Source organism: Eptesicus fuscus, chromosome 18 (assembly GCF_027574615.1).
Source record: "Eptesicus fuscus isolate TK198812 chromosome 18, DD_ASM_mEF_20220401, whole genome shotgun sequence".
Lineage (NCBI taxonomy): Eukaryota > Metazoa > Chordata > Mammalia > Chiroptera > Vespertilionidae > Eptesicus > Eptesicus fuscus.
Genome location: NC_072490.1, coordinates 37,976,813 through 37,991,973, shown reverse-complemented (window position 1 = coordinate 37,991,973; position 15,161 = coordinate 37,976,813). Strand labels below are relative to the sequence as shown.

General features: G+C 53.2%; 1 protein-coding gene across 1 annotated transcript; it reads left to right on the top strand.

Moving 5' to 3' along the window:
• Positions 1-2,753: 2,753 nt before the first annotated feature.
• Positions 2,754-14,519, top strand: CAV3 (caveolin 3). The gene is made up of 2 exons (XM_008151692.3): positions 2,754-2,950; positions 13,771-14,519. Exons 1-2 carry the CDS (start codon positions 2,837-2,839, stop codon positions 14,110-14,112), a joined length of 456 nt encoding a protein of 151 aa, XP_008149914.1. The 5' UTR covers positions 2,754-2,836; the 3' UTR covers positions 14,113-14,519.
• Positions 14,520-15,161: the final 642 nt, after the last annotated feature.

The window sequence follows — 15,161 nt, the reverse complement described above, 5'->3', positions numbered from 1 at the left end:
TGGCAGCTGAGTTCCAAGGGCAAGAATCCTGAGAGGCCCTAGCTGGTTTGGTTCAGTGGGTAGAGCATTGGCCTGCGGACTGAAGGGTCCCAGGTTTGATTCCGGTCAAGGGCACATGCCTGGGTTGCGAGCTCGATCCCCAGTAGGGGGCGTGAAGGAGGCAGCTGATCAATGATTCTCACTCATCATTGATGTTTCTATCTCTCTCTCCCTTCTCCTTTCCTCTCTGAAATCAATAAAAATATATATTTTATTTTTATTTTTAAAAGAATACTGAGAGGACAGACCCAGGAAGCTGTATTCTTCCGTGGCCTGGCCCAACGTCACATGGAGTCAGCCCTGCGGCACCCTGCGAGTCAGAGTAATCCAAAGCCCTGTCCAGAGTGAAGGAAGGAACACAGACCCATCTCCTGACGGAAGGAGTGTCAGTCCCACTGTGAGAACACAGATACAGCCAGTCCCATTCTAAGAAGACAGGTGCAGCTGCCTTTGAAAAATACCATTTTCCATAATCATTACTATCATCTTCTACCATCTCTTCTCCTTTAGGAAGCGTCTCTTCCAGGTGGCTCCCCCAACCCTGTGGCAATCCTGCTGCCCAGTTTTCACCACACGTCTGGCCCAGCAGTGGGCGAAGCTCGCGCCCAGGCGGATCCCCGCCATGTCCCACCTGGACACAAGCAACGACTTTCTTGCTTTGTCCCAGTCGCTTTGCAGGAGGAGGTGATGCACCTTCCAGCTGCAGCCCAGACATCATGGAACGTGTCCCTAGGACCTGGGGCCCAGACAGGAGAATAAACAAACAAAAACCAAAACCCAGGCAGTTCCTCAGGGATGTGGCAGCAGAGTTCTCTAGTTGCCAATCGTTTATCCCTAGTGACACTGTGGGGGCTGCCCACGTGCTCAGCTTAAAGTCTTCATTTCCAGCCTCCTTTGCCAAGAGGGGTGACCAACGAGAAATAAACAGAAGTTGTGTAGTGGGAAAGCTTTCTACTGCAGCCGATTCAGCGGGCAGACGCCTTTCCCTTCCCTGTGCTTTCCTTTCTTCTTGTCTAGACTCAGGTGCAACGGCTGGAAGAGCAGCAGTTACCCTGGGCCCCTGAGGTGGCTTTGAGAACAGCAGGGCAGAAAGATGGAGGTCTGGGGCCTAATGGCACCATGTGGCCCCCATAGAAGTTCTGAACTGCCTGTTTGCACTACGTGAGAGACAAAGAAAAAGTCCCTACCCTGTACAAGCCACTATTGTTTTGCATCTTTATTATTAGTAAGTAGCCAATCACAGTTATGATAGAGCCCTTATTGCCTCCAGCTTTTTTATTAGTCTTCCCGCTTCAAACCTCACCCAGTTCCCATTGCCAGTGATGTTCCTCACACACAAATCTGATAAAGACCCTCTGCTGCTCTGAAGTCTCCAATGGCTTCCCAGCACCTCTAGATAAAATCCATACTCTTTAGTATGATATTCAGGATCCTTCATACCCCGGCCCCAGCAGAGCCTGATCTCCCACCCTACACCCCAAACAACCCATGCTCCAGCCACTGCACACTCCTCAGCTTTCTAGTTCACACTAGTCCTCATGTCTATAGCCTCCTATGTGAAATGTTCTATGTGGTGATCTCCTGCTGGTTCTTAACGCCTTATTCCAAAGCCACCTCCTCCAGGAAGCCTTCCCTGATGCCCTCAGAGTGAGCCATTGTCTCCTCTGAACTTCTAAGGAAAGTTCTTTGTAAAAATGCCTCTGATCTGCAGCACTTGCCGCACTGTATTACAATTTATTTTTTATCAGTCTGTTCCCCTAGACTGAGTTCCTCAAGACAGGGACAGGGACTGATGGATCTGCTTAGCCCCGCTGTTAGCAAATCCTGAATGAGTGAGTAGGTGGATGGATGAGTGGATGCATAGACCCTGGTCCCTGGGGACACAGAGTCTTCACTCTTCATGCTGTGGAGGCTTCGAGTGATGGCTGAGTTGGAAGAAGACACATAAAAACTGAGCAGGCAAGAGAGGTGCACCCCAGTGATGCCCGCGGTCCATGAGTACCCTGGAAGCTATCACTATGGGGAGGACAAAGAGCAGCATAAACGTGGACCTCACCAAGTGGCGTCAAGAACACAGAGGAGGGTGGGCATCCCCATTGGTGGTCTCCTTCCCTGTCCCACCCCCATGTCACAGTCCATCCAATCCCTGTCCAGGGAAAACCCCAGAAGGAGGGAAATCTCTGCCCTACTCCAGGCCACCAAACAGCAGGGCCAGGTACGAACTGCTCTAACACAAATCCCTCCCAGCCGGCATTTCAGTTCTTTGTGAAGCCCTTTCCCACACATGAGCTGGTCTCCTCCCCCCAACAAAGGTAAAAGGGCCCGATTATTATTATTAGGGGCCCATTTTACAGGTGGGCACACGGTGGCCCAGAGAGGGGAGGTGTGTCCACCTCACACAGCCAGCAAGAGGCAAAGCCAGGGCCCCACCACTCCCCTAGGAGCTCAAACGCTGACACGGTGGTGACACTGTGGGGCAAATTCCAGGACCGCAACCAACAGCCCAGCTGGAGCTGTGGGCGGGGGCAGCAGGGGTGCCAGGCCCTCTGCCTCGTGAGGCCCAGTGCCGCCGCAGCCCCCTTTAAGGCGCTCTGGGCCACCCAGCAGAGCGCCGATCTTAATTTTAGCTTGGAGGCCTGCCACCGAGGCTTTGGTGAGAGGCAGGCTGGAGCTATGTGGGACAGCTGTCAGCTGGCATGCTGGGTGGGGCCTATTTAGCCGGCTGGGGCACAAGCCTGGGGACACTGAACTGGTGTCCCTGCCCCGAGTCTTTCCCCCCGGGTCTCCCAGCCCCACGATGATGGCCGAAGAGAACACGGACCTGGAGGCCCAGATCGTCAAGGACATCCACTGCAAGGAGATCGACCTGGTGAACCGAGACCCCAAGAACATTAACGAGGACATAGTGAAGGTAGGCACGGGCCTGCCCAGGCGCCGCCGCCCGGAGGGGGTGGGTGTGCAGAGCAGTGGGTGCTGGACGGGAGGGCTCTGCTCCACACAATCAGCTTCCCTGGAGACAGACCTGGTTCCTCTGTCTTCTCCAGTTCCTTCCTGAAAACCCAGCCTGTACACCCCCCAAAGGACCCTTACATAAACAAGAGCGAGAGCGAGCCACACCCGGTGACCCAGGCGCTGACTGAGCGGGGAGCATGTCCCAGAGCCCTTACCACTCTGAAGCGCTTCCCACTGGCTCCTGGCCCTCGTCCCAGGATGAAGACGAGGTGGCCAACGCGGGCTCTTCTCCAGGCCAGGGGAGATTTCTGCGGTCTTCACAGTGGACACGGGGCTAATCCCTGGAGGGCAGCTTCTGCCAGGGCAGGTGGCCCTCTCGGGGCACTCACCACCCCACCTCCCTGTGGCACTGCCCCATGTCCAGCCCCCAGGTGTGGGGCCATGCCCAGCACTCCTGCCGGCCCCCCAACTGACCCCTGGTCCAGTGGCCAGGCCAGGGCAGAGGCCTCTCAGAGAGCACCCAGGCCCCTGAAAGGAAATGCCCAGATGAGGGACAGGTGGGCAGCCTTAGGGAGTCAGCCCCACCCACGGCCACCGCCAGAGTCAGGCCCCTTTCCTCGCCTGGCTGCCTCCAGGCCCACACCCCCACTTCAACCTCCACTTGGTACCCACAGGGATCTTCCTACAGCTGAACTGCTGGGAGCAGGGGCCCACCCACCGGCATCAGAGTCACTGTTAGGGCTGTCAGAAGGGGGCTGGGCCTCCTGGTCCTACTGAAGGCATCAGACTTCAGACAAGCACTTTCCAATAGAAACAATGTGACCCGTTATACATTCACTCCATGTAACTGTTCATTTCCTAGCAGCCATGATTTCAAAAAGGAAAAGGAGATATTAATTTTCATACTTTTGATTTAAAAGGGATATTGATTGTCATACTTTGATTTAACCCAGTATATCCAAAATAGTATCATTGCAACATGTAACCAATACAAAACAATGATCAATGAACTACTGCCCAGTCTTTCTTTGGCTTCAAAATCCAGTGTGTATCTTAGACTCGGGGTACATCTCAATTTAGACTCCAATTTTTTATCAGGAATCCTTGCTCTGTATTTAATTGCATCAAATGTACAGTTGAAATGCCCAAATCAATTCACATGCCCAAATTGTTCCAAACATTCTTAAAAGTTTGCCAATCCTAGAACCGAGTATCAGTTTTTACATTTTAATTAAAATTATACAAACCTTAGAATTCTTAAGTTGTACCGGCCACAAGTCAGTTGTACTGGCCCAAAGCTCATGGCCACTGAATGACACGGTGTGGCTAAGGACCCGTCCTAAGCACCCCTGCACTGCCATCCTTCAGTGGGCACTGCCCATGCTGAGTCTAACTTCTCCCCATGGCTTTCAAACCCCAACACAATCTTGATCCCAACTTTCTCCCACCTTCCAGCCCACATGCCAGGAGCCGACCACACCCACCAGAACACACTCCTGTGTCTGTGCCAGGAGCGCCCAGCTCCACCTCCACATGGTGAAGGCCCTGCTCAGCCTTCAAGACCCAACTCAACCATCACCTCCACCAGAACCTTCCCCAACTCCTCCAGGCAGTTGGTGGCTGGCTCTTCACTCAGGGCATTTACTCCAGAACAGCTCATACTATGCTATTATTGCATTTATATATGTATGTCATTAATGGTGAAGATAGGATAATTACAGCACAGGGTGAAAAGGCTGCAAAGGGAGCATTAGGGGGCAAATTTTGCAAGCTAAAAGGGAGCACTAGGTAAATGGCAAATAGTATTCGTCATGGTTTGCTCAGTGTGGTCTAGAGGGAATAGTCCCAGACTTGACTTTAACAAATCTGGTTTCAAACCCAGACTCTTCTACCTAAAAATGATGACACTGGACAAGTGACCTAGGTTGTCCGAGTCTGCGTTTCCTCTGTGAAATGAGCATAGTATCATTTGCCTCCACCAGGTACATAGATCTCAGAGCAGCTCTATGCAACAGAAATATACCGTGAGGATTAAGCGTAACAAGGGGTTTGAGAGTGCCTGACACAGTCCCCAGCACAAAGCAAGGATGTGATAAGTGTGAGCTGAGTGGGAGCCCAGAGGAGCTTGCAGGACAAGAGAACTGAGCCAGCGCCAGGTTTTACTCCCAGGCTCCCCTCTGGCAGCCTCTCTGCTGGGGATGGAGAATAGGACCCCAAGAGAGAATGTGGTTTCCAAAGGAGACCCGCAGTAGGAGACAAGTGGAGAGAGGCTCTCAGGTCCTACTGAGCCAGGAGTGAGCCTGCCAGGCTCTAGGCCCAGAGTATAACCCTAAGGAGGGACGGGGGCCCCACAGATGCAGCTGCTTAAGCAGCCTCCCCTGGGGCTGAGCCCCAGAAAAATGTCTCTCCCAGGCGAAGCAAGAGAGATAACAATCTTGTTAATTATTTGGTATAGTTATTGGCCATTCCCTTGTTTGGGTAGTTATTTAACTTTTTCTTTCTTTTGTTTTTTCATGAGTGAGAAATGAAAACGTTTTGAAATTTAGAACAGGGTTCTTAAAACCAAGTCAGACAAATACCACAAAATAGGTTCAGACTTCAGAGTGGTGTGATGGTCTGTGAGGGAATCCAGAGAGGAAGGAGGGGGAGAGGAGAGCGTGGATCACCCGGGCGTCTTTCATCACCTGGGGAGAAGACCAGATGGAAGGAGGAAGAAAGAAAAGGGGGTGAGGGGTAAGGGGGACAGGCTGAGATGAAGGCTCGGAAGGCACCTGCCAGGGGTGGTTTCATGAGTGGTAACAGGCTCCATGTGGCCTAGGTTGAGTGATACAGTAAGGTGCTGAAATAAGACTGCGTACAGAGACCTAAGTTCTGGTCGCAGTCCTGACACTAACTTGCTGTGTGATTCTGGGAAAACTCCTTTCCCTCTCTGGTCCTGAGCCCAGGTGTAGATGGAGGCTGGGTGGAGAAGAGGGAGATAGATCCAATGTGTCCGTGGATCTGACCCCCAGCAGAGGGGAGGCACTCCTTTTAGTCTTTCCAGAGCTCCAACTTCCCCAAACTTCCTGAGCAAGGCCTGGGGCTGCCCTTGAACCCAGGTGGAAAATAAGTGCTAAGACAGAGGGGAGACCTGTGCAGCCCAACAGACTTGAACTGTGGTCTCCAAGATTCTGGGCCGGGCCCAGGGCTGAGGAGCTGGGGAAGCACACCCATTCCCTCGGCTCCCACCATCACCACCATTCGTGGAGCACTGACTCCATGGATCACTGCGGAGTGCCTGCCATGTGCCAGGCACTGTGCTGTCTCAGACCCCCATGCCAGCCTCTGGGGGTGACGGGGGTGAATGTGTGCCAACGGTCCTCGGGGCTCCAGCCCGCCAGTGAGGACACCTTTCCCTTCACCCACGTTGCAAAGCCTCAGCCCTCTCCCCGTGCATTCCTGCAGGCCCCAGCCGCACCCTGAGTCCTCCTGAGTTATTTCTGAGGGCTCAGGGTTGGCTCTCGCCCTGCCTTACAATGAGGCCCCAGGTGCTATCGCAGTGACACGTGAGCACAGAGGGCCATGCAGGCCCTTCAGTTTCTGGCCCCACCCGCTCTCTCCTTAGGCACTAAAAGTCGGCCCTTCAAACAGGGCAGGGACAGACATGGTCCCAGCCCAGCACTCTAGATTCCATCCCACCCCCAACCCACACCTGCCTGCAGGAAAACACACAAGCACCAGCCTTTGCTGCAAACACCCAGAGGACCAGCTCTACAAGCTCTGCTCCCCAGGTGGGCCCCCTGGACACGCTGTGACAGAGAGAGCAAACTGACCTGCACTTCCCCCTTCTTCTCAAGAAGCAGCCAACCCAACCAGCAAGAGGAGAGGAAACTAACAAGTGCTCAGGGAGCTGCTAAATGCCATAAATGAGTGCCAGCTGAAGTGCCTGGGAGGTTAAGGGGAAGACATCACTCTCATCTGGGAAAATCAGGAGCCAGCTTCAGGGTGGTGGTGGCGGGGGGAGGGTGGTATCCAGATGCATTTAAAAAAAAAAGAGAGAGAGAGAGAGAGAGAGAGCGAACGATTTTAAGTGTGGAAAGGGGAGAACAGGCTTTCCCAGAGGAGGAAACAAAATAAGCAAAGGCCACAATTATTGAGAAGAATGTACGTCACAGTCAGAGGCATTGCCCCTCCCCCGCTTCCCCTCACCCCCACCCTGGGGTTCAGGCAGACAGAACTAATGGGTCACCGCACTTCCCCAGGAAGCCCTGGACATCAGCCAGGCCGAGCTGGCTCACAGATGAAACCTCTTTGCTGCTCTGACGGCAGGAAAAAGGGGGACTAAGACAAAGCATCTGAAAGGGAATTGGAGGGAGAGAAGGCAAAGGGGCAGGGTGAAGCTGGATTATGGGAGGTCACCCAATCTGCCAGTCGTTCCACATGGGCAATGCCTTTCGGAAATGCCTTGCCCTCTTGTCAAGTACCACGAGGAAGGGCCACTTTGGACTACCTCACACTATAACTTAGTGTGATGGGAACTTCTGGATATCAACTAGCCTAGAGTTCTTCAAAATATGGCCCACTTTCCTGGGGAGCTTGTTAAAATGCAGATTTCTCGGACCTGCCACCAGAAATTCTTATTAACCAGGATCAGTGAATGTTTTGCACTTTCAAGTGCAAATAAGTCCCCTTTATCCTATAGAAGACAAACATGGAGTCCAGAGTTACCACCAGAGTTCCCTAAAGACACACTGTATCAGTTATGTACTGCTCTGTAACAAATCATCCCAAAACTTGAGGCTTAAAGCAACCACCATCTGATGATCTCTCATTGTCCTGTGGGCTGACCAGGCTCAGCGGGGCCCCTGCAGGGCTCACTGGGGGCAGCTCCTGTAGCTGCAGTCAGATGACAGCTGGGGCTGCAACCACCTGGGGCCTGGACTGAGCTGGAGCATCCAAGATGGCTCATTCATATGCCTGGCGCCTTGGCGGGTATGGCTGGGAGGCGGGTCTTAGCTCCGATGCTGGGATGGCTGGGCCTCTATCTCCGTGTAGTTCTGGGCTTCTCCCTTTATGTGGCCTCTCCACCAGTCTCTAGAGCAGGGTATAGCAATGGACTGGTCTCTAGATTAGGGTATAAAAGTGAACTTCTAATGGCTGCCAAGCCTTATTAAGGCTTCGTTCTGGAAATGGCACAGCATCCCTTCTCCCTCGTTCTGGTGGTTAAAGCAAATTGCAGGGCAAGCCCAGACTCAGTGAGGATGAGACTATGCAAGATCGTAAATGCTGAGAGGCATGACTAATTGGGGGCATCTTTGAAGACTAGCTCACCACCCACCAAAATCTGGGGCACAGGCATGCCTAGAACTCAGCCCAGGGCTATTTCTACTGCTCTCCTTTCCACCTGCACCGACTTCCTGAAGGCAGAGACTGACCGGGCAGGAGAGACCATGGGAAGATATGGGCAGGAGGAAAGGACAGGGCTCAGGAGACCTGGTGGGGGTTCTTCCGACAGGTCCTTTCTCTCGCCCTGGAGCCTCTGTCATCATAGTCTCTTCACAGCTCTTTTACATAAACCCAAGTCCCTGTAAGACCCAGCCAGGTGACCCAGATCCATCCTGTAGGGTGCTCTGGACCTCAAGCTCCAGGGAATCCCTGACCCCGCCTCCTGCCCTCAGAACTGGCCTGTGCCGCTTTCTGGGCCTCATCTCCTGCTGGGGTATCCGGCCCTACGATGACCATGGCCAGGGTCAGAGTAGAGGGAATTCAGGACTTGATGTCAGGCCAACGTGGGCTCCACCCCTGCTCGCCCCTTACATGCTGGGTGAAACACTAGATATGATACATGGCCAGGAACCACCATGTACAGGGCCAAATTATGGGTGTTGCTATGGTTATCCCAGATTGTACAGAATTCTATTAGTGTCATTACCAATTACACAAAAAGCAAAGCTTTGCCATTTTTCAACTGTTTTTGCTGCAATCACCTCATGTTAGCTTCCTACTTTATAGGCCAGTGTTTCTCAAACTATCTCAGTAGAGGGTTCCTTTTATTACTATTTTCTCAATCCGTTTATACACCAATACTTTTGTAAAATTTAATAAAAACTAATTACTAGAGATCAAATCAAATCAATAAAAGGCATCCACAATGTAAGCTCCAATTTTTAGTATGATTAGAGTCAACAGACATAAAATTACTGGGTCAAATGGCTGTGAATATTTCTAAATGCTTACTCTCAACTTCTGCACCTGCCTGGTGTGGAGGGGCAGTGACTGAGGACCCACCCTTTATGGAGCAAGGTAATAAGCGAGAAAACTATGACCCAGCAAAGCTAAGCCACCCCCTGGGTCTTCTGACTCCAAAACTGAGTCTGTGTTATAAGGGTCTTGACCTAGTCCTCTATGAGTAGAGTTAAAAAATAAAAACAAAGAGCCCCAGAGGCCCCAGAGGGAAAGCACCAGGCCCCAAATCACACAGTAGCCACTCAGTGGTCAAGTGGAGACTGGGACTAGACGTCTACCCTCCCGCCTAGAGCTATTTCCCACATACCCTACCCAGTGTCCAGGGCCCTGGATGCCCAAGGACTGAATCATGTGGGCATGTGGGGGAGGTATTTTTGACAGGAGGTGGCTGCTGGCCTCCCCCGCATCCTCCAGCAACGCCTGGCCCTGCTGTCCAGCACCTTCCCTGCCCTCTGAGACTGCGGGGGCTGCGCTGGCTGGTTCTGATTAATCAACTGGCCCTCTTGCTGTTCCAAAAATAGATATGCCAGAGAAGGGGGCACCAACTGAACGAGCAGCCACATTCTCTGCCTCCACCTCCAGCCCCTCCCTCCAGCTGCACACTGAGCTGCCCATGGATCCAGCCCCCGCCCCACCATCCTCCCAAAACAGCCATCTCCCCTCCAGCTTCTGAAAACGAATTAAGAAATGAAGTCACCGTGTGCTTCTGATACACTGGCACGACTGCACAGAGCGGCCTGAGCCGGGTCTTATAAATACCTCCCCCAACTAGCACGCTATCTCCATGCTTAATCCCAGTGAGGGGAACAGCTGCCTCCTCCCAGCACAGCCCATCCCTCTGAGGGCACATTTTCTGATTCACGGGTCAGTTGCCCCATGCATAGTGCCCAAGGGCAATTACTGGAAATAAAAAATGTCAGCACCAATGGCTTCCGCAATAAAATGAATGATAATTAAAAGACACAACAGAGAGATCCTTGGGGGTAGGATCATTACTGTGAGTAGGAAATGAGGGGAAAGAGGACCCGTCCATTTTTATCAGCGCAGGCTGAGGTCTGTGTGTGCGCACGTGTACACACACACACACACACACACACACACACTTATGGCTAGGTAGGCTGAAGAAGTGCACTTATGATCTGGGGTGTCAAAAGATTCCCTTAAATATATTTTCATAGGATCTTCAGAGCAACCGAACAAATAATTACTATCATTAGCACCTACCACATGCCAGGTGTTGTGCTAAGCACTGCCCAAGAGGCGGTGTGCCTAGCGCAGAGTGGGTGTTGAATAAATACTTGTTGAGTTGAACGGATGGATGAGAAATTATTTCTATTCCTCATAACAAGGTTGTAAGAAGTAGCAAACCCATTTTACGGATGAGAAAATGAAGTTCAAAGAGGCTAAGTTGCCAAAGTCATTCATCAGATCAGCAACTACACTGGTGTGCACACCCAGATCTGGGACTCTCGTCTCCTGTTGAAAGCACGCTGTGACAACCACCAACAGCTAACAGTTCCTAATCAGTGTTCTGTGCCAGGCAATGTTCAGTATTTACATCTTTTTAACGTACTGAATCCTCCAATAAGCTTCATAAGCTTAGGAAAATGAGGCATAGAAAAGCTACGCCACTTGCTGAAGGTCACAGAGCCATAAGGAGCAGAGCTGGACTCAAACCTTAGCAGTATGACTTCATCAGTCAGGGCTCTTCCCACTCTGTTGCCTCTTAGAGGCCAGACACAAACAATCAAATGTGTCGAGTGGAGGAATATTCTGGGATAAGTGGACAAATCGTGCTGGGCTGCAGCAGGGCCGGGGCATTGATGACTGCTGGGAGCAGGGTAGGGAGCTGGGAAGAAGGGCCCGGGGCGCTGCCTTGGGCAGGTCTTTACCGACAAGGACCAGACCTCAGAGGGGCAGTCACCCTCCCCGACAGCATCTACCCCGGGGTCTGACCCTGGCTGGGGCAGTGTGAAGTGCTCAGATTTGAGTCAGGAGGCCTAGATCCAGTCTGGGCCCTGCCTGCCTCCTCCGGCCGAGGCAGGGCTGGGTAATCTGTGAGTGGGGAGGCGCCCTCCTAAGGAGCAGCCACCAGAAGGCAGGAGAGGCCACAGGTGCTCAGTGGGAGAGGGAAGGAGGGAGGGCTGTTGGGGACACAGGCAGGGAGGCACGTCTCTGCCCAAATGCCTCCCTCTGCTGGCAAAGTTCCTGGGGCTGCAGCATGCTCCAGGGGCCACCCTGGCACTAAGAGGCATGGGCTGGGCATTGGCCACAGCGGAGGAGGGGCAGGCAGCAGGTTCAGGGCTCATGAGTTTGACTGACCCTCGATAGCCATGGTGGGAGTACCCAGGGCAAGGCTGGAATGGTCCCCCAGGCCTCTACTCCCCAGCTCCTTGGGTTTGAAAGCTCCCCTAACAGCAGCAACTGGATTTTTGGCCCATATAAACCAGATGTAGATGCCAGCACTTCTCACCCACTCTTCAAAGCCAGGAGACAGTCTCCAACCAACTTGGGCTTTCTTTTCCAAATATCCAGCACACCACTTTTCCATCTCTGCCTCCAAACCCCACAGCCCCCCCCCAAATTCCCAGCCAGCCACCACCTCCTGGAAGCCCTCCGGGAAGAAATGCCATCCTTCCAGGAGGTGAGGACCATATGCATGTTCTTCCCCTTCTATCCAAGGGGCTTCATGAGGCAGAGAGGGCGGGGGGCAAAATTTACAGGAGGGTCGGGGCAGGCCCTTCTGATTTCCTAGTCAGCTTTTCCAGATCGCCTGCTGTCTGAAAGCTCACCCTCTACACTTTGCTCCCTGCTAACATGCTTCCATACGTGGAGCCTCAGCCAGAGCGGTCCCTGGGGGACCCAGGGATCAAAGACATGATGCAGGAGCCCAGAATCCAGTCACACGAGAAAAACAGGACTCAACCTTGAATGTACAACACGGTTACGTCCACTCCCTCCCCCAAAAAAGTTACACTGGAAAGAATAGCACCAAAGCAGTAATATTTTTAGTACCAGAGAAATACAAATTGGAGATGCTTTTGTTTTCTTTTTGCTATTCCCTTAATTTTCTGCAACGTGGCTATATTATTTTAGAATGAAAACTAACTGTAATAATACCATTGACATAGAGAGAATTCTCTCCCCCCCCCCAACAAAAGTGGGGAGCGGACCCACCCTGGAAGACTGAACTTTGAGCTCAGGCCCCAACAGCCCCCACCAGGGACCCCTCCCATTAGTCTGATTAGTCTGTGCCTTCATTCAACCAACTTATATTAAAATGGCCTGAGATGGTCACTACCCCATTTTACAGACAAAACAGCTAAAGTCTAGTGACACTAAATGGCATCACACAAGAGAAAGCAGCTGGAACAGAGCTTAATGCACAGCAGGGACTCAAGAAAGGCTAGTTAAGTGGCTTAGCTGGAAGCGGCCTTTTTTCTAAGTCCACAGATTATCTTCCCACTTCCCTAATGGGGCCTGAGTCACCCTTCAGTAGGATGTGTGGATCGGGTTCTCTGGGCACCCATGTTCCAGCTCCACAGAGGCAGGGCTGGGTAATGGGGGCAGGGCATCCGAGGCCCCTGCAGGACTAGGTCAAGGAAACAATCTGCCTTCTCCTCAAGGTGCTTATCAGCAGGCTCGGCCCCTCTCAGATACCAGACTCCCTTACTAGCCAGAACGGCATGCCTCACTTTGCCACATGCCAGATCCTAGAATAGCTCTCAGACCTGTGCACCTCTAACTCATCCCCACCACCCGAACCAGGCGCCAGGTCCTGCCTGGACTCCCCAGCGGCTCCCAGCTGGTCTCACCTGCATCCTCCCCACCACCCCAACCTCAGTGTCAGAACGAGCTGCTCCCTGCCCAGAGCCTTCCGAGGCTGCTCATCGCACCGATGTCTGTCCTGCCTGCCTCTCCAGCCTCACTCCTGTCGTCTAGGCTTGGACTTGGGGAAGCACCTGCATCTCCCTGAGAGCACACACTGTCCCACCTGCTCCTCGCTCCCAGCAATCCCTGCTCCTTCTGCCCCAAACTTCCTTTCTCAGCCCACAGTCCCTCCCTCCACCTGGCTACCTTCAGCTATCAGCCTAGATAGATGTCTCTTCCTCCCAGAAGCCTCCCCTGTCCCCAGGCTGAGTTCACTGTCCTCCTGTGGGTGCACACAGCCCCTGTCCTTCCCTTACCCGAGCACTTATCACTGTGGCACAACTGCCCGCCGTGGGCTCTGGCACCACTGGAACCTTTGCTGCCCACCATCTTATCAGCAGGCACCCCTAAATCTTTCCAGCGTGATGATGACTGTCTGACTCCCTAGGATCATTAAATAATAAATTTTGAGAGCCATGCCTCCAGGCCTGCCTCCGACTTACCTTTGGCTTGAAGCAAGTCCCTCAGCTCCCCGGGCCTGCTTACCCACCCGTAAGGTGAGAGGTCAAGTCCCCATCGGGACCTGCGGGGTCAGGAGCCCTGCAGGGAGGTCTGATGCTCACACACCGAAGCTTGAGAAACGGGTGGGTGCCGTGACTGAGGATCCCCTTCCTGCCCCCACAGGTGGATTTCGAGGACGTGATCGCGGAGCCCGTGGGCACCTACAGCTTCGACGGCGTGTGGAAGGTGAGCTACACCACCTTCACCGTCTCCAAGTACTGGTGCTACCGCCTGCTGTCCACGCTGCTGGGTGTGCCGCTGGCCCTGCTCTGGGGCTTCCTGTTCGCCTGCATCTCCTTCTGCCACATCTGGGCGGTGGTGCCGTGTATCAAGAGCTACCTGATCGAGATCCAGTGCATCAGCCACATCTACTCGCTCTGCATCCGCACCTTCTGCAACCCGCTCTTCGCCGCCCTGGGCCAGATGTGCAGCAGCATCAAGGTGTTGCTGCGGAAGGAAGTGTAAAGCCAGGTGAAGCGAGGGGTGTGGCCGGGCAGGGGAGCTGGGCCAGGCTGGCCCCACGGAACTGCTCCACGGGGACTGCTGGCGAGCTCTTGCTCTGTAAGGACCGCTATTTCCCCCCAGGACGGGAGCACTGAGTCTAGAGAAACCAGAAAGAAAAGAGAGCCCCGCCACAGAAACACAGTGGCCTTCCACTCTGCCCCCGCCCCTCCACGATGCCCCCGGGACCGGGCACGTGGGAAGATCGTTTGCTAAGAGGCAGCTACTGCAAGTCTTTGCGATCACATGTACTGTAACAGCACAAACCAGCACTATCCCCACCCAGGGTCGACCTGTCCACATGCGCCACCCAGGAAGCCGCCAGGGACTGTGGGCATTGGGGGGTGGCTCCAATAAAGGGTTCCGGCTGCATTCGGAGAATGCTGTGTTTTGTGCGTGTGTGTTCTGATCAGCTCCTAAAATAGATTTCGCTGCCCTGAGAAACAGACAGGGAACAAGCTGGTTGGCCCTTTCTCTTGTCCAAATCCAACAACCAGGATAGCGTTTGGTTTCTATTGGGATTCTCCTTGGTAGCTGGGCATCTGCTCCCCAGTGTCCCTTGGATTAGTTCACACTGACTTCTGTTGCCCCCAGGCCAGCTAGTGGTCAACAACAGAAGAAAGTGGCCCTGGGCTGGAAGGGGTGGGGGCCCTCTCTGGCACCACTGAGGTGAGGGCCTGGGGTCAACCCTCTCGGAACCTTCCCTGTGGCTCCCCAGACACTGAGCCCCTGGCACTGTCAGTTGGCACCTGCACACCTTCAGCCCTGAGAGGTGTGATGAGGGCATAAGGTCTAATGTGTGCATGTGTGGACTCACAGTGTAAATAAGCAGCAATAGAAAGGATATGTCTCACCTCCTCCTCAACCCCCTTATCACCTCCCCACCAAAAACCCCCCAGCAATCTTATATTCTTTACAGATGCCTTTCCCAACTGTGTTATCTAAAACTCAGTCCTCAAAAAGAGGAGGGGATGGCTTCTGTCGTTAAATTTGTTTGGGAAATGCTATGTATT

Bases quoted from the DNA above. Each gene is read 5' to 3' on its own strand.
- CAV3 (XM_008151692.3), top strand. From the start codon at position 2,837: ATGATGGCCGAAGAGAACACGGACCTGGAGGCCCAGATCGTCAAGGAC. The intron at 2,951-13,770 runs GTAGGCACGGGC...CTGCCCCCACAG, and splicing joins TTAACGAGGACATAGTGAAG to GTGGATTTCGAGGACGTGAT.